This window comes from Pseudorasbora parva, chromosome 1, assembly GCF_024679245.1.
Source record: "Pseudorasbora parva isolate DD20220531a chromosome 1, ASM2467924v1, whole genome shotgun sequence".
NCBI lineage: Eukaryota > Metazoa > Chordata > Actinopteri > Cypriniformes > Gobionidae > Pseudorasbora > Pseudorasbora parva.
Window position 1 is genome coordinate 12,749,535 of NC_090172.1, and position 20,363 is coordinate 12,769,897.

Here is a 20,363-nt window from a genome sequence, read left to right on the forward strand (position 1 = left end):
GTGGCAGAAGTTATCATAATTCAAAATATAAACATATTTCGCTCTGTGTCTCTCTACCATTGTATCATGGGGGTAAACCAAGAACGACTTTAATAGTTACATTAATGTGACTGATTTAACGAATTAAGTATTCATTTAGTGTTCAGATTAAGTAAATTTCATAGTGCAGTTATGTGCAACGCAGCACATTTAGTATCTACTAATGTAATAAATAATCTATTTTTTTTGTTAATTGGTATATTTATTTATTAGCCTGTCTTATAAGGAATTGGAACATCAAAAACAGATTAATTTCTGGCTCTGGAAAGGTACATATACAACTTGACTGAATGTTCATGAATGTTGAAATGTGTTTGTTTGTGTGCACACGTGCATGTGGTTTTTATAAATTTATTTATTTTTGTAATGTAATTATGTATTTAATTTTTTTATTAATGGGCATTGGCTGAGTTTTAATTCAGAAGTCTCCAATGTAGCTATACAAATTTTCAATTTAATAGATGCCAATATACTTTTATTCTGAAATTTAAAATGGGAGAGGGCCTGAGAGGGTGGTTGTTCATTTCCTGTTGTGAGCTTCGCTGATGCATATCGTTAGACATCAGTGCATTCTGACGTAATTATTTTTTATATTTTGCTTATTTGGAAAATAAGACAAGAGTTGTCTATCTAACCTCGGAATGGCAACAACAATTAGCACGCAACGGGGACAGGTAAGAGTTTGTTTTGTTTAAATACAGTCTAATAGCAGCATGCTAGCTTGCTCACGCGGCATAATAAACATTTCTCCCAATGAAAACAAACGTTGAAAGTTGCGCAGTACAGGATTACCAACGTAACAATAGCCATGTAAAGATGTTACACGATGAAGACAGTTCAAGCGGCGTCTAAACAACATAAGGTTTGACGCACAACGTATCAATATGGACAAATACGTATGGCGGTTCTTGATTTTGTGTTGCAGAAACCAACGTTGAGTCCTTCACAACAAGTAGGTAATACATGTCAAGATGTGATGACTAGGTTACCGAATAATTGTATGCAATACTTTAAAGACTAACGTGTCCGTGTTGTAACTAAACATAAAATAGTTTACATGTAATATTTTATGCACGGTGTTAGCTACATCGGTCTCGTGATTTAGTTTGTTATGGGAAGTTGAACGCATGACGTAATAAGGACACGTCTTCTTTTTTTTGGGGGGGGGGGGGTGTCAATATACACAATATACAATATATTGTATATATATCAATATACACTAAAAGACAAAACAATAGTAACATATACTAAGAGTATATTTACAATGAAAATTCTACAATGTTCAGCAGTGGTTTGGTCATTTTCTTTTGTAAATGACCTCAAAAAGAGTTCTGAATTTTTCCTGGCTCTGTTTTTTTTTTTTTTTTTTTGTGAGCTAAGTTGTTGTATTCATTTTGTATCAGCCTAATGAGTCTATGGTGTAATACAAGTGTGTGTGTGTGTGTGTGTGTGTGTGTGTGTGTGTGTGTGTGTGTGTGTGTGTGTGTGTGTGTGTGTGTAAAAATTGGGGTAAATTATGTCCAGCCTAGGAAAATTAACTTCTGAACCTTTAGTTAAATATTGTCAAATAAATATTTTAACCAAGTTTAGTCTGTTTTTTTCCATATATCTTTTTAATATTTTCCTCAATTCCAAACTTGTAGGGTCCTCTGGACATCACTTTGGGCCACTAATTTATAAAATGTAATGGCCACAAAAATTATTATTATAAGAAATCACCCGCTAATAATGATGAACAGTAGGCGACCAGCAACAAAATGAACAAAATGAAGTTGATGGAATTCTTTGGGACTTAATAAAAGACCCATTTTTACTTCTGTTAAAAGAAGCAATCAGATATATTAACTTTAATTGCCAAACCTGGCAAGTATAAGGATCCCAACATTCTAGTTTAGATCACATTATAAATTTTAGTTTGGTTAAAAATTATCTAAAATAATTTTTCGAGCAAGTACATAACCAGCCAGTGTTCAAAACGACTCCTTACCTTAGCCCCATTCACATCGTTAAGCTTCTAATAATGTTTTATAATCTGAGTGGTACTGGTAGCTTTCTGTGGGAAATTCGAGTTTCTGCTGTTTGTCTTTGCGTCATTACTTCACGTCTGTACATAAAGAAGGAGTCCGGCTTGTAGGCATGTCACTTGTGAGGATGCTGCTGGTGGTAAATCACTTATATCCTTTTCTCAAAGCATCTGGAATAATTAAACATATTTTGATGGCGGATTGTAATCCAAAAAAGGTCCAAACGACAATCATCAGACCTGTAGTCAAAAGCAAAAGATGAGACTGTACTGAAATTGAAATCTATAGGTAACGCTAATACACCATAAATACGCAGTCCTGATGTTGTTAACATTAACAATTTGAGAACAAAATGTAATAATAATAATAATTTGCATGGTTTGATGTGATGTGAGCTGAGCAATCATTAGATTCAGTCACTGTTGGTAGTGAGATTAATGCTTTTTTTTTCTCAGTTGGTCAGAACAAAAGTGGCAGACATGTTACAACTTGTTCAGATGACTTTTTCCGGTGAAAATTCTTATTTGGGTCATACTTCCAAGATGTAGAATCTGTGATTCTGAAGTACAGTATCCACAATGGTGTGGTGAATGAATGACAGCCACACATACTCCTCAAAACATTAGATTCAACTGCACTGAGGAGCCAGGCACAACCCATGTTAAGATGATAATTCCGCAAATAATTACAGGTTTTAAAAAGAGATGGCAACAAAGAGGTACATCTAATGGACTGCAGCTTTAAACAACAACTTTTGATTCAGTTGAACACTTGCTTATTTTCCATTGCTTCCATGGTTTGTTTTCGGAGATAGATTTGCAAACATTATAGTTTCTTTTGATGCAAAATTCAAACAGTTCAATCACTTTACCAGAAAGCACATCAACCCGATTTTTCATCAAACATTGAGTAAAATAGGGATGCCATATTTCTTAATTTCCCCTTATGTCAACCAGTAATCACTAATAATTAGAGATGATCACAGAAATGAATAACTAGCAATTACATTTAAAAGAGGTATTTTTTTATAATTATTTTTTATGTTCCTATTCTGTGTTTAGGTCTACATTGGTGAGTTGCCTCAGGATTTTCTGAGGATCACCCCGACTCAACAGCAGCAGCAAGTACAGTTAGATGCCCAGGCAGCCCGACAGCTGCAGTATGGAGGAGCTTTAGGAACAGCTGGTCGCCTCAGCATCACTGTAGTACAGGTACTTTGTATGTGTTATCTTAATATTAGTCAGCAATAAATTATTTCTGAAGAGAATTTCATTTTTGAGAAACTTTTTTTGATACATTGCAAAGCATAATACTGTACATTTTTATTAGTGCTGTCAAATCGATTAATTACATCTAAAATACATTTTTGTTCACATAATATAGGTGTATATATATATATAATATAATATTATGTAAACAACTTTTATGTTAGATATGATTAATCTATTTCACAGCACATTTTTACGTTGCTAGCTACATATCAGAAAACATGCCATTTTTTATTATTTTCAGGTAAATTAATATTAAATTTCTCCATAGTCCATTTTCCCATTTGACTAGCTATGGGCATTGTTTAATGTTTCTGAGGTAAATATATTTCCAACATATCCGAGAATGGCCGAGAGTCGATCTCAAGCTGGCGTATCTTAGTATTTACGTTTTTCTGGTCTGTTGACTGATTATTTCTTGAGCTGTTATTGACTGGAGAATGAATCAGCATCTGAGTTAAGATGCCGTCATATTAGAAAATTCTTTCGTCCTTGCTCAAAATTCCTGATTGATTGGATTCCTATTTAAATTACCATATTTTGACCATGAAAATTCATTAGACAAGAGTGAATGCTACTGTACCTTTGCAACAGCTTTGCAACTTTGGCCAGTGTCAATATTTCATGTATAATTATAGGATAAATCTTACATTTTTTATGTAGAAAATATGTCTGCTTTACCACGTGTATTTTTATGTTTCATGCTGCAGGTCTTTCTCGTAAAAGTGACTAACCTGTTTAAAGGTATAATAATAGTATAATAATAACGTTATTTACATCGTTCACGTTTTCTGTGGTTGAAGCACTGATTAGGCGCTTACATGATCAATGCATTTCAGCCAGTTGCTTTGCCTAATACTGAATTTCTACATAACTGGCTCATTACCACACACTTTTTGTTGTTCATCTGTGACTTTAGGTGTCCAAAAATAATATAGGATATTTAAAAGGAAATGCAAATGCTTGATTTCTATGATATTGTCTTATACCAGAATCTTTTTTTTTTTTTCACAGGCAAAGCTCGCAAAGAACTATGGTATGACACGTATGGACCCTTACTGTAGGATTCGACTTGGGTATGCTGTCTATGAGACTCCTACTGCCCACAATGGAGCAAAGAATCCTCGCTGGAACAAGGTCATCCAGTGCACTGTCCCACCCGGGGTGGACTCCTTCTATCTGGAAATCTTTGATGAGGTCAGACTGAAATAACTTTGTATCGTATTACATATAAAACCTTCTAATTTTTGTTGAGAATACCATAATTTTGTTTTACCTAATTTTATCTACTAAAAATAGCTATGTATAATAGAAAGCTCTCATCTATTTTTTTTCATGGATCCTCAATATAATGCAATCTAAATTAATGTTATAAAAATATTTGTTAAAATATAGTATTTATAATATTTTATTTATCTTTATTTTATAGGTGACTTTTTCCTGGTTTCAAAGACAGGGCTTAGATTAACCCAGAATTAGACCTTAGTTATATTAGGACATTTAAGTAGCTTTCATAAACTTGCTGTAGAAAAACAAAACAAAAAAAACATGGCACTGACATATTTTAAGATAAGTCGGTGCAAGTTGCCTTTAGTCTGGGACAAGGCTTGAAGATAGGATAGGTAGGAATTGGTTAAAAACCTTTTTTTCCAAATTTGTTTAAACTTTCTTTATATATCAATACATAATTAAAATGTAAGTACTCTAAAAAAGGAAGTATAAAATTTGAGTGTCTGTAGACCTCTCACGACTGTTTTAAAAACAGCTCATTATTTCATTCACTCCACCTTTCTCCTTCTCGTTTCTCCTTTCTGGGCTCTTTCCAAAGCCACGCCCCCAAAACACATGAACACGCCTCACCGACCGCTCAGCTGGAAGACACATTATTTACCTCAGACGAGCAGTGTGCATGTAGTAACATCATGTCAGAATCACATTTAATATAAAATCGAACTTTATCAGTATGAATATAAACATATAAGATGTTTTTTTGTACTCACTATCAAGCTAGAATACCGGTACTGGTAAAGTTTAAAATATTTTTTTGTTTGATTTGGTAACAAGCTAGATATATCTATAAGGCAAAGAAAATGGGTAGCATCATGTTTTTCCAATAACATCAGTTATACTGTAATGAAGATGAATTTCGTGTAAGATTCATAACATATTCTGTGTTTTGCATGTAAGAGTCTCCATGATGAAAGCATTGTTGATTAGTAGTAGCTAAAGCTAACTTAGTTCTAAAAGAAGTTCCTGGATGTGGTGTACTAGCTTTTACACATGCATTTTGTTATCTAAAGTTACATTTTGCGAAATTCAACACAACAGCAATCAACTCGAGCCAAGCATATTGAGTATTTATCATCTCTACTAATGGCTAAGTGTATAATATTGTAACTTTATGCTAAGTAATGGTATGTTAGCTATATCGTGCAGCTTCATGTGCTCTTGATACATGCTTCATTAAAACATAAACCAATTTTTTTTTTTAAATCAAAATGAAAGATTACCTGTCCAGCAGAAATACAGCCAGCAATGAGTCGTTTTTCAGGTCCCTCAGTTCTCACCATCGTTGAAAAGCCACGCAGATATTTACTCACGTTTGATTTTTTTTTGTTTATCCAAAGGCTTTCTGTGCATTCTCTGCCATTATTTTGCCTCGGTTTCAACTGCTCAAATCAAACGAGCGCGCGCATGTGGGCAGATCCTGTAGCAAAAGCGCTGGTCGCCATGGTAGCGAGAGTGAGTAACAGTCGCCCAAGCCAATAATTTGTTTCGTCCCGAATGAAAATAATGAGCGGTGTTTATTGCAGATTAAAAAGTCTAGAGTCAACCGATTTTTATACTCTCCTTTTTAGAGTACTTACATTTTAATTATGTATTGACATATAAAGAAAGTTAAAATAAATTTGGACAAAAGTGTTTTAGATCAGTCCTACCTATCCCACTTTTAACCCTTGTTCTGTAAAAGTCTGTGTTTTAGTCCAGTTGTAGTCATTGAAAACTGCATAATCACTTAAACTAATAATCATGGTTGTTTTGCTGAATTACAATTAATTGTTTCTTCAGAATTATCACACTTTCATTTTACTATCAACTACTGATCAGAGAAATAGGCACCTGTTTATGTCACAGGAACACAAACATTTTCACAGCAATAAGTGAAAAAGATTTACAGGTTCCCTTCAGGTCCTTAAAAGATACTTAAGTTCAGATTCATCAAAAGGCCATGAAAAAAAATCAAAGAAAAAATAACAAATAAAGTGTTATTTGTTTAAATATAATGTAATTTAAATGTAATTTATTTGTTTAAAAATAAATCATTATATTTATATTAATTAAAAAAAATATTTTTATATTCATTTAAAAAAAAGTTTGTTTTTGTCATCCCTTTTCTTAAAAAGGTTTTAAAGGCTGAAATGCAAGGTTTTTTCTATTACGAAAAGTTTTTGTTTTTGTCACAACTTGTATTTGAACTGTAAAGTTTTTAAAGTTGTGTTTTTGATGGTTTAGTATAAAATAGACTTTGTAAAATCCCACTCATATGGTATTACTTTTATTTGTGCAAATCTTGTCTGTCCAACAAGAACAGATCCCTTACATGACAACGAGATGCTTTTAGCCACTTAGCCATTGTTTAAATTCACCTAAATAGTGTTTTAGACGGCTAGCTGACACGTTCAATACTGAGAACCGTAGAGCAGAGCCTCTTCTTACACACAACGGTCTTACCAACTGGACTATTTGCCTTTTTCTGGCTACAATTGAGTTCCCACAGGACTTCAGTGCGAGACTACAGCTAGCCGTCTAAAACTGGTGAATTTAAACAATGGCTAAGTGGCTAAACGCATCTCGTTGTCATGTAAGGGATCTGTTCTTGTTGGACAGACATTTTATTTGCATTTTATGTCTGTTAAGAGGCACAAAGCAACCCTTTACATTTATGCCCCATAACTGCTGTTTAGCTGAGTGGGGCTCTGGGCATTAACTGTAACAGCTCCGTGTTGCAAAGACCGATCCGGTTCGTTTATTTTTCTATAGACTGTGCTCACAAAGATATTACGATCAAGATAAACTTAAAAATTTGCCGGAGTTGTCCTTTAAAAAGCCTTCCATTTGAAAGACCCTGCTTTAGAAAGCCATTTCTTCCAGCTGTCCATTAAATAATTAACAGTTAAACTTATGTTAGCTGTAAGGACAGACAAACAAACACAACTTTTTAAAACCATGAAATCTTAAATTCTGAAAACCTAAATGTTATGGTAAGTTTTCTGGCAGAAACCTTCTCCTTACTGATGCTTGTTGTGTGTTGGTGAACAGAGGGCATTTTCCATGGATGATCGCATCGCATGGACACACGTGACTATCCCAGAGGGCCTGCGCGAGGGCACCGTAGTGGATGAGTGGTACAGTTTGAGCGGAAGACAGGGTGATGACAAAGAGGGCATGATTAATCTTGTCATGTCTTTTGCAGTAAGTCCTAAAAATAATTCTGTGCATTAACTGAGAATTATGGCATGTCTCAATCACATTTTATTGAAAACAAAATATAAAAGCTGTTGCATAATGTTGATGTAAGTTGTAAACCAGCGTGATTGCGATTGTAATGGATACAATCTCTTTGCTACAATTGTGTCATTCTGCATTTTTTTTTATCAAATTACTTGTTACCTGAGCAAATTTCCTGGTCAGGACATGTTCTAAAATTCATACATGCACTATAAATGAAAAAAAGTATAAGAACAATAGCTCTCTCAAAGAAAGAGCTTGTCAACCTTTATTGAATAATTTTTTTTTTCTCTTTGTCAAAGACAATACCAGCAGGAATGATGATGCAGCCGCAACCTGTGGTTCTGATGCCTACAGTTTATCAGCAAGGCATTGGATATGTGCCCATAGCAGGTTTGTTTAACAATCTATCATCATAACTAACGGCCGTTTCACACCGCAAGCGTGAGCAGCGCGTATTTTTTTCGCCGCCCATGTTAATCAATGAGTGCATTCACACCGGGAGCAGGAGCAGCGCTTGAGCGTCAAGCAGGAGCGTCGCGTGAGCAGCAGTGAAGCGGGGGTTTCGGCTGCGAGCCTATTTTTGCTGCGCTGCTGACGCTCAATTAAAGTGAAAGCACACTTTTAAAGGACAAAATAAATGTGATTTCACACAAAAAGTGCCTAAAATGCACACAGGAAGCACGTGTAGTGTATTTGAACAATAACTGGAGTATGTCAGAAAAGAAAACGAAGAATAAAAAATATCTGTGGAAGATTTTAGCAATTTAAACTTGTTTTGATTATTCAGTTTGGGTGAAAGTATGGTTATGATTATAAAAAATAAAGTAAACTAGCCAGAAAATATAACAAACTTTCGTTTAGTTTAGTAATTAATATTCAGACAGGTAAAGGCTCTCGGTCTGCAGCTGCAGTCACGGTGTAAAGCGAAAGCACACTTTTGATGGACAAAATAAATATAATATCACAAAAGCGCTCAAAATGCACACAAGAAGCACACATGGTGTGTTTTAACAATAACTTGAGTATGTAATTAAAGAAAACGAAGAATAAAAATCATCTGTAGAAGATTTACCCATTTAAACTTGTTTTAATTATTCAGTTTGGGTGAAAGTATTATAAAAAGTAAAGTAAACTAGCCAGAAAATATAATAATTTATTTTAGTTTAGTATTTAATACTCAGACAGCTATAGGCTCTATCATTGTGGGAGCCGCTGCTGTGACGCTGCACCAACGCTTCCAGTGTGAATACTCTCGCCCGTCTGTAGCTGCAGTCACGGTGTAGTTACGCTGAAGTGCTGCTCACGCGCTGCTCACGCGCTGCTCACGCTTGCGGTGTGAAACAGGCGTAAGGATGCACCAAGCAATCAGCCACTGCTTTATAATCAGGCAACATTCATCTTAAAAATGTAATCGAACATTAAGCGATTGTGCTTAAATTCAGGGCCTATTATGACACAGCTGCATGATTATTTGTTAAAATATCCCAATCTCGATTCAAACACCCATGTGATTTAATTTTCTAAATGACTATTATTTGGCTATGTCTATTAAGACCTTTGGCAAGTACGATCACTCCAAAGCATTGAAATGAATGTATGAAAAAGCTTCACAAATAATCTTTTCAAACTCACAGTAACATTAACAGTAACAGTAACATTATTTCTGTATCACAGAAGTACTGGGATAAAAGGTTTTGGTTATAAGCACAGATGCAAATCTAAGCAAAATCACCGTTTGAAGGAAGGTTAGTTCAAAATCGATTCATCCAGTAAGGAAACAAGTATGAAAGTATGAGTCACATTCAAACTGATTTAAAAACAATGAATTCAAATTAATTAAGAATTTTTAAATAGAATTTGCAGTTGGCACAATTCCCAGGGAAGACAGGGGGGACGTCACCCCTACTTATTGAAAATTCCCCCTTAATCATATACTTTTTGCCATTAGATTCAATGCAAGTTTTATTTTTCACCTGCCATCTGTGTGTAAATTAAAGTTTACGGTGGTCACATTTTTGCTTCATGAATTACAGACCGAAAGAAGATCAAAGAGTGTAGCATTTAAGCGTGAAAAGGCAGCTTAATTTGCTGGATTATTTCAGATGTCCGAAAATAAGGAAGTGTAGCGATGATGTGAGTAATAATTTATCTCTGATCCTGTTTTAGTCAATTAATTAATAACCTTATTTATTATTTTTGGATTAGATAGGGGCTAACATAACTAATAATAACCTGGCTAATGATTTGTCTTCCGGCAAACATGTATCTTCTTTTGCTTCTGAAGGGCAGTACTAAATAAAAAATATATATTTAATCAAAATAAGAAAAATTAGGATATCAATCAATCAACTTTATTTATATAGCGCTTTTACAATCACAATTGTGACAAAGCAGCTTCACAGCGTCAAACAGGATAATATTGCAACAAAATTAGATTTGGCTGTACAGTCGTTCTGGAGAAAACTGATGTTATCAGCTTATTTTAATTTATCATATAGTGACAATGTTGGCAGATCAGTATTATAGTTTATAGAATTAATTAAAACATAATTCATAAATTTTATTTGTATAATTAGTTGAATAACTTTGATCATAATTTTTGTGTCCCCAACTGAGCAAGCCAAGCCAAAGGCAACAGTGGCAAGGAACCAAAACTCCATCAGGGCATGATGGAGAAAAATAAACCTTGGGAGTAACCAGACTCAGTCGGGGTGCCAGTTCTCCTCTGGCCTATTAACACACCGTGTATGATTATTATTCTGGCAACCTTACAGGTCAGAAATCATATTAGATCGGATTATTCAAAATTTCAGGGTATCACTGAAGAGACGGGTTTATTTAGGATGGTGCGTCGATTACACAAGAGTGTGAATACATGAAAGATCAGAATTATTGCGCCGGAGACGGGTTTTTTTGAGCATGAAGGATATCTTCATACTGTTCAAATGTTTGTGTCTTCTGGAGCATCAGTGAATGTTTGACCTTTTTTAATAGTTGTGTTTGAGTCCCTCAGTTGTCTTCAGTGTGAAGAAAAAAAATGGATCTCAAACATTGTTTTATGTAAAATGTCTTATTGAGGACAGTACTTAATAAAAAAAATTACAGATTCTGCAAGCGGTTCATATACTTTTTCTTGCCACTGTATTTATATTAGGGCTGTCAAAAGTAATGCGTTAACGCATTAACGCAAATTAATTTAAACGGTACTAATTTTATTAACGCAGCGCCCATTTTCTGTTTGATCTGTGGCCCGTAGTTGGAGAAATTGAGATCAGCCATAGACGTAAAGGATGCAGCAGCAAACATTAATAGGAAAAGAAAAGGGTTAACAATAACATTATTCTGAAACAATTGCAGTTGTAGCCTACATAAGCTACCATATTTTCTTAGACTTTTATTAGAGTCCAGGTCGAAAGTAAAGTGTGTTTTTTCACTGATCACATTCTCTGCAGTTCGGGTGGGATGCACAAATACACTGCAAGCTCACTCTCGCTCATATCCGAGGTAAATCATTAACACCATCACCACTCAAATAAATTACAATCGGCTACAATGAATACGCAGGTAACTTTTCTGATCAAGAGCGCTCCTGAGTCCGTGTTTCTCACTCTGTTTGTGTGAATCGTGGCACAGTTTGGCACGCACACACAAAATACCGGCAGTTCAATAGGGAACGCGTATCTCTTAAAGGGGCCACACTATATTCCTCCTCCAGGTATAGTATGATAATGGTGCGCTCTCAGGTCCACACGACATTTTTCATACGAACTGTGCCCTGTTCTGAATTAAACTGCAAGTGTAAAAACTCCCTTTATTTATATTCTTAACATGAGAGAAATTACTGCTTATTCTGAATTTTTAAGCTTAGGCTTAAGAGACATGAACTAGTTCTTTGAAAAACATCTGTGACCTTTGATACATGTCTAGTCTACATGCTCTGAGTATGGTTTCACTAATAATAAACATACTTTGCATAAAGCATGCATATTTGTCCATACCAATGTTGGTTAGAGTATTAAAAACTTGAAACTAATATTAATTTAAAGGTCCCATTCTTCGCGTGTTTTCGAAGCTTTGATTATGTTTACAGTGTGCAATATAACATGAGTTCATGTTTCGCGTGTAAAAAAACAGTATTTTTCACACAATTTACTTATCTGTACAGCGCTGTTTCCTCTGTCCTAAAAACGGCCTGATGATTTCCTTGTTCTATGAAGTCCCTCCTTCAGAAATACGTAATGCGTTCTGATTGGGCCAGCACTTCCCGTGTTGTGATTGGACAGCAGCCTAGCGCACTTTGCCCGGAAAGGTCTTGCCTCTTACTATAACGGGGAGATGTAAGCGCTGAATGCGCGCTCTTCTCCACGTTGGAGAGCAACAAGACCACGCCCCCTTTTGTGTGTTCTTGTGGGCAGAGGGTTAGTCAACAAACGGTTCTAGTGACGTCATTCCTGAAGGAAGTGCAGGGGTGTAGTCCAAACCGGCCGTTCGCTGTAGGCTTTGAAAGGGAACTTCTGTTAAATAAAATATCTCGCTTGGCATTGAACTTAGAGCTTTATAATTGTACAGGTATTATTTATGCTCCAACAGCAACATTACACATAACACAAAAATGTGCTATTAAATTGCGATTAATCGCAAGTTAACTCGTGACAATATATGATTAATCAAAATGAAATAATTTAATCGATTGACAGCCCTAATTTATATACATTTTATGTAAGTAGTAGGGCTCTGCATTGCCAAGAATCTTGCCAACGATACATATAACGATACAGGGGTTACGATATGATGTATTGCGATATTGTACGAAAAAACATTAATTTTTTTTTTTAGAAAGATTAATTTAAAAGAATAAAGAGCACAACCATATGCATAAAACATGACAAGTAACTGTTTTATTTAATTAATACAGTATCATTTATATCACTATTTTGTGCAATCTAAGTAAAGGGAAATGGTAAAGTGACTGCAGGATTCAGGATTTGTGCATGTTTTAAAGATTCACAGTATAGTGGTTTTTCATGTCTAAACTCTTTAGCAACAGAAAGTGATCCATGACTGAATGACTGTTTTATATTTAATACTGTAAAGCTGTTTTCTTTAACACAGTGTATATTGTATAAAGTGCCATATCAAGTTACTGATCTGCAGAGCTGGTGTATCCATATCCACATCACTATGATCAGATGCTTTCATTCTGCTGCCACCGCTCTCAGTTTTGGTGTGTGTTTATTTTGTTCCTGAGAGGAAAATGTGCTGTGTATATTCTATCGAAACGCTTCTCAGCAATGCGGATGACGTCAGGATGTTAAGTGAGCTCTCTGATTTTATGGGTGCTTTTCAATATCCCTCCTTGTTTCCTCACTCCTCCGTCCTCCATCCTATGACCCGGAAACCGATGGAGCTCATCCATCTTGTAGGAGATCTCAATTCTCTAATTGCACCGTGAGGAGGCTTCCATGCGTGAGGATACATTAGAGTATCCTTTGCGGAAGTGTTTTATCAACTAAACGTGACGCACGCATTAATTCTCCTCCCCCTTCACATCGTGCCACAGTTTATTCATTATTATTATTATGTTTACATGTACAAGACACAAATGTTTTGTCAAATAACAACAACTGACAGCTGCAGAATTATATCAAAGCACAAGAAATTGAAAGAAACAAATAGAAACTAAAACTATACAATGAATACTTCATTGTTAATAATAACTGGTTATATTAATTAAAATATGGACAAATGTGGTATTTTGTGGAGGCTGAAGCTCACAATATACATAGTTATCTCTATGTTCAAGAATCCTGACTAAATCCAGCGGTGCAGAGTCATCATTAACTGACGCCACTTTAAAGTGATGTTAAAGGGAGCGAGGATATATCATTTCACTTGATTTAATTCCTCTGTCCTCGCGTCTATCCCTCGCATCCTTCCCTCGCATTCTGAAGGGGCGGAGCTAAGGAGAGAGGAAAGGAAGCTAGGAAAGGAAACGAGGATGCACAAATAAGAATTGGGAAGCACCCAATGTTTCTTGTGTACTGGATTTTATCTTGGCCTATTTTGCAAACAAAATGATTGTCGATTTCCTTAGTGGCTTCTTTGTAGCTGAAGCCAAAATGAGTCCACACTTCAGCTCTGTATACTGCGGGAGCGAAATAATTCTATGGTCTTGACCATAGACAGGTCTTGACTCTTGTGAGGTTTGCTAATGCTAATGCACACACAAACATTAACCTTGCACTTCTCTGGCTCTGCGTCAATTACGTTCTGGGATAACACGGCCATCTAACGCTGAGGTTGTATACAGTCTGTGGTTTAATTCAAACACAGAGCCACGAATCCTGGATGTAAATAAATAAATATATAAATATCGATCCAGTGTTTTTGAGAATCGATACAGTATCGATCAAACAAAATATTGTGATACTCACGTGTATCAATATTGTCTTACCCCTAGTAAGTAGTCTACTACACTGTTAGAAAAGTCTTATTGATTTACACTACAAGCTATCAGAATTTCATCTTACATTTCGTCATATAAATATCGGCATCTGCACCAAATTGCATTTTGGGCCTCTGAATAAAATGTTGGTGTTCTTTCCTTTTTTAGTATGATTGCCATAGTCACACTGCATCATATTATCTGAGCCATAAAAGCCTGAAAAGTTTCAAATATGATTCCAAACGTGAAACAATTTGTTTATAACTACTTTTTCATATGTCAGGGTTAAAGTGAGAAAGCAAGACTATGACTATGGCTAAGAATATGAAAATTGTTTCCCGTGTGCATTTAAATACTTTGTTTAATAATAAAAATTCTCTTTTGTCCAAATTTTTACCTAGGCGTCCCTGGTATGTACAACCAAGGTGTGGTACCCATGGGAATGCCAGCCGTGCCTCCTGTTGTACCACAGAGCACCCCTTGCAGTGAAGAAGACCTTAAAGCCCTTCAGGATATGTTTCCCAACCTGGACAAGGAGGTGATTCGCACTGTTTTAGAGGCCCAGCAGGGCAACAAGGATGCTGCCATTAACTCCTTGCTACAGATGGCAGAGGAGCTTTAACTGGAGAACAACCACGCAGAGCTTAAATATTCAACTGTACCAACAATATAAAACTTTATACCAAAAATATCTTGTAAAAATGCGCACTGAAATCTATCAACCCTTAATAGTAGCAAGTAAATCTAACAACTTGTAATTGTTTTTGCTAAATTCAGCATTCAGAATGAATGTTTCTGGAATGTTATAGAGAATGTAGGATAATTTTGCAAAGTATCTTGTCACATGTCCACTGAGGGCAGTATACCATATCTGTATTGTAGTGATCCCATGTCTTAAAGATGTTTGATATTATGCTTTTATCTGTATGCATTTAGTTACATAAATGTACATGAATATAATTTATTTTGAAGATTATTAAAGAGATATCAGAGTATGCCATGTTGATGGGTCTTTTCTATGTGCACAAACCACTTTATGACAACTATCAGAAATACGGAAGCTCTGAACGTCTATGGATAATATATTTTTTTTTCTGTCTTATCTTGTGATCGTGACAGATTTCTTGTGATCTTGAGATAACAAAAGTTGTTTTGTTGTGAATCAAGTTAATCTTCTCTAAGTTACACAACTGCGCCAATAGGTGGCAGTATAGAACCAACTACCATAACTGATGGGGTGCGGTATAGCCTATCCACCTTACTGTGTTATATTGGCCCAGATTGAATGCATTGAAGACCTTTCGTGGCCACTATAATTTGTGCAGTACTGTGTGCATTAAGTGATTATTTTAACTAATGTTAAATGTTTTAATGTGATTCGTTTTCTATAATAGCAATAGCATTCGGTCGGTGTGATACTAAACTTACTCTTTAACTCATTTTGAGTTCACTGTCTTCTTTTTGCATCATATTGTGCATCTTTAAAGGTGCCCTAGAATGAGTTGAAACAATATGTTAAATTGTTATCTGATATCTACATAGAGGGTATGGGGCTTATTTAAGGGCAAAAATTGTCCAGAATCAGTTTTACAGGTCTATTTACAGCCCTATAAATTGTCCCTATGATGTAATGCTCTGTTTTTGCTTTATTTGGAAGAGTCATGAATATTAATGTTGAGCTCTGCTTTTTTTTGTCAATGATATTGCATGTTTATAAAACGTTAGTCACAATGTCGGCTACGCAGTGACTGTGATGTACTCTGAAATACAAGCATGCAAAAACATCATAGGCATCACAGTTCTCAAAAATATAAATAACATATTTTTACAAAATTAATAGCCTTGTCAAATGGCTGTCGTTTTAACTTATATGGTGGAAAAGGTTGACATTTGCTAGAAGGATTGAGTAAACGATCTTTAAGCAACGTATCTACGGTTTTATTTTGTAATACAAAATAATATTAACCTTTGTCATTAGACACTATTTAGGTTTGTATGGTACTTGGAGTTTCCTATTGTTACTGTGCTAGCATATTGCATCATCTAGACAGTGCGTCTTTCTAAGAAACTTTCAAATTTAATCATAAATTGTTTAAACCACTAGTCAATAAGTGGATAAATCCCTGCTTACTGCTTGCAGGAATACAGTTGCCCCTTTCTTCAGTTTAAGACACTGAGCGAAGCTTGCTTGAAATGGGCCGAACAAACGAACGATTTTGAAATAAATTGTTGTGGTATCCGATTATAATAAACCTCAACCATGACTGTTGACATATGAAAGTCCTCCCGTCCCCTGCACAGCCTGAACATGACGTGTCATGAGAGCTGCCTTTTTTGCCAGCGCTCACATTTGCCTAACAATGTGCCAAATAAGATTAAACAAAAAAAAAAAAAAAACACCCACAATTAAAGGTGGGATAAGTTTTATTTCAAAACTGTTTTAGAAAAAGAACACGGGCTGACTGGAATAGCAAACTTGTAGCCAATCAGCAGGTAAGGGTCATGTCACTATTGATGGCGAGTAGAGCGACTGCTCTCGCTCTGTACACGTCATTATTCAAAACACACGAGTCACACATGACGGACATTAGCCGAAAACTAGTCTAATATATGCTGCTTGAATACAGGGGTGGTAAGTAATCAAGTAAAAATACTTTGATACTTTACTTAAGTATTTTTTTCGGGGATCTGTACTTTCCTCGAGTATATTTTATTTGCATCTACTTTTACTCTTACTCCACTACAATATTAAAGGCAAAGTTTACTTTTTACTCCAATACATTTCCCCATGCCTGCTCCAAGTATTAAGTATTTATTACACTTGATTTCCAAACCGGTCTGGTCGGTCATGGATGATCCAGTCGGGTATAGACTTGGAAAAGCTGACAAGTCAGGTTTGCCACACTAACGTTAGCTCAGTGTTTCCCCAACTTTTTTATTTTGCGGCACACAATTTACTATGAAAACATCAGTAACATTTTACAATACAGGTGCACTATTATAATTCATGCCTAACTAATGCACAGATAATCATGAGTTAATGTATTACTAATGAAGAACTAAACCATTTATTAATGATTAATGCCTCAGCAACTAATGAACATTCTCTATGATTAATAGATTAATTAATATATGAATTGCTATTGACATCATTAATTCCCTAATAACATATTACATTAACTAATAATGTAAATTCATGTATTCAAAGCCATGCATTCCGACTCGCAGTTGTCTGTTTAATTAATCATTAATCATAACAATTGGCAAAATTATAGTATGACTTTACTTGTTGAGGCACATGACTATTCACTCTCCCTCCACTGTATTGTTATGTAATATGTCATTGTGGTTCTGGCTTTTGAATTAATTTTGAACTAGTTAATGGTATCTTGCTCCTCATCTGTTTTATTGAGCTAATGTTATGGAACATGTCTATTTTAATTTTAACCCCTATGCTGCGTTAAGGTGCTTCATTGTTTCTTATTAATTGCAAATCTAACAAATTCTTAATTGCAGTATCTAATCTTATCATTTGTTCAATTAAAGCATTGCATACCAGTCCCAAAAGATTTTATCTGCTTAATTATTGATATTTACAGTTAATTTGAATATTTACTTTTTACTTTCGGTACTTGAGTACATTTTAAATCTGATACTTTTGTACTTTTACTCAAGTGATGTTTGAATGGAGGACTTTCTACTTTTACTGGAGTATTTTTTTATTAAGGTATATATACTTTCACTCGAGTATAACTTTTGAGTACTTTTACCACATCTGCTTGAATATGCTCGTGTGTCATGTTCACTTGTTTGTCCATTTGCGATCGTATTGTCACTCACTTCAGCGATGATAAAGACCCGTTCATTTCCACACCATATGGAGCATCTAAATCTCCTCGCTGTGTGCTTCAAGCATCAGCTCACACAACGTCTCAGACAAGTAAGATACTATATATAATATATGTTTGTTTACTCTTTTCATGATCTATATAACCCTAATTCGGTCATAACTGTAATATGTCGTTAGCTGGACTGTCGTGCTTGTGTACTATAGAGTTGTTAATGAGAACGGTTTGTGTTTTTGTGATCGCTATAACTCTAATCTTGTCGTAATTGTAATATGTCGTTAGTTGGACTGTCGGCTCGTACTATAGAGTTGTTAATGAGCGGTTTGTGTGTGTTTTTGTGATTGCTGTAACTCTAATCTTGTCATAATTGTAATATGTTCGTTAGTTGGACTGTCTTGCTCATGTACTATCGAGTTGTTTACAAGAACGGTTCATTTACTTACGCAGGTTATGTTCTGGATAAGATATCTCAAACTAAAAAATTGGACCAATCAGCTGTGAGCAAAGTGACATGCCTCAATAAAGACACTCCCCGTGTTTCTACTGCAAATTAAATGTCACTACAGAGCAAATAGTTTTTAAAGACTAAAGCGTCTGACTATTAACAATTTTATTTATAATAATCAATTTTGAATGATTTACATATTATTTATTTAATCATTATACCCTTAATCAGTTGCACAATGTATAATTTTAGTTAATCAATCATTAATAGGCACTTTGTTAAAATGAATATAAATAGCCTATTAGCCTAGCCTAGAAATCTAGACGCACCCTAGCGGCAGCAGATCTGATTTGTAGTCTAGCAACTCTCAATAGACATCTAAGCTAGAAAAACCAAACTCTGTTCAGGCCAATCACATCATGTATAGATTCAAGGGACAGGCTTAACATAATGACGGCAGAGTTGCCACGGTTCCATGTGCTACTTGAAAACAAAGAAGCAGGCTAATGTTCGAATCAGCTTTGGCCCAGCTCTGGAACACTTTTTGTTAAGCTTTTCTTTGAGAAAAAAACAATGAACTGCACTGAAGTCATTCTTAAGAAGGGAAGATGTGTTCAGAGTTTTGCCGACTGGATACTGTTAAAGTTTAACTACCAACTATCACTATTCTATCGCATGCAGAGGGAGTTTGAAAGACAACCGTTTATCCCGCCCCTCGGATTGAGCCCTGTCAATGGTGAGTTTCCAGACCAAACATCTTGATGTGGGTCTGGCTTGTCAGGCTATATATAAAAGTCATACAAATACACTTTAAAATCAATAAATAAAGCTATAAAAAATGACTACATGTGAACTTAAATGCTCAATTCTCTCTTTATATCAACTAAACCAACTTCATGACTTTTACATGCATTTACATATGAAATTTTCTTCAAATTATCCTCTTTCATAGATGGGTCTTTTCTTCTTGCTGTGTAAAATTTGTTTGAATTCTTTATAATTTTCAATCATGTAATATTGCAGAAGAGATAAATGATTATCGCTGCTTCTCTCGTGAGAAGTGAATCTCAGTTCCACTGATCCACAGCATGTGATTGGCTGTTCTCTACTGATGTCACAGTTAAACACCTAAACTTAGGATCAAAGCCTGAGTTGACACAGAAAGCTGATGTTCGGCATCATGGGACCAGGAAAGCTTGAATAGATTGGTTTGGTTTTGTCAACTGAAAACTAATCCTGCAACCCTGAGTTTGTTAAACTACCTTCATGGTACAAGCCCAAGGAGTAAGTGTAAAATGCCAAATAGCACATAGTATTGGCAAGTATATAACATTGCACAAAGCACACAGAATATTTGCAAGTCTTTTGTGGGGACAAAGGGATCTTTGCAAGTTGCATGCCTCCTCTGCTCAGCTTTCTAAAAAGCATTGTACTGTATAAATGTTGGAATCTTTGACAAATTGCTGTTCTTTTATTTTGAGTTGCTTTAGATAAATGCAAATTTAAAGGCTATACTTGCCATACCAACATAACAGTTTGGATTTAACCTCTAATTCAAATATCATTTATAAGACCATGGTGCAATAGTCATTGGTTGCATCCAAAATCAATACATTGTGAATCCACAATCCTTCCCACCAGATTTCACAGATTTCTTTCTTGCAGAATTTTGAAACCATTTTAATTTTCCATAAAAATGAAAACTCGCAAGCAAACTTAAGTTTGCATTAGTTTATTAAGAGCTACTAGACAAGAAACAAAAGAGCTGTCATTCTCATGAAA

The 20,363-nt window shown here is 35.3% G+C and overlaps 1 protein-coding gene across 2 annotated transcripts; it reads left to right on the plus strand.

The window, feature by feature from the left end:
* The first annotated feature begins 544 nt into the window (after positions 1-544).
* tollip (toll interacting protein) lies at positions 545-15,283 on the plus strand. Of its 2 annotated transcripts, none has more exons than XM_067425624.1 (6): positions 545-713; positions 3,125-3,274; positions 4,346-4,528; positions 7,652-7,804; positions 8,143-8,233; positions 14,690-15,283. In XM_067425624.1, exons 1-6 carry the CDS (start codon positions 681-683, stop codon positions 14,908-14,910), a joined length of 831 nt encoding a protein of 276 aa, XP_067281725.1. In that variant the 5' UTR covers positions 545-680; the 3' UTR covers positions 14,911-15,283. The 2 variants fall into 2 exon arrangements, with proteins under 2 accessions (XP_067281725.1, XP_067281652.1); XM_067425551.1 differs by lacking the exon at positions 545-713 and adding an exon at positions 844-991.
* The last annotated feature ends 5,080 nt before the right edge of the window (positions 15,284-20,363 follow it).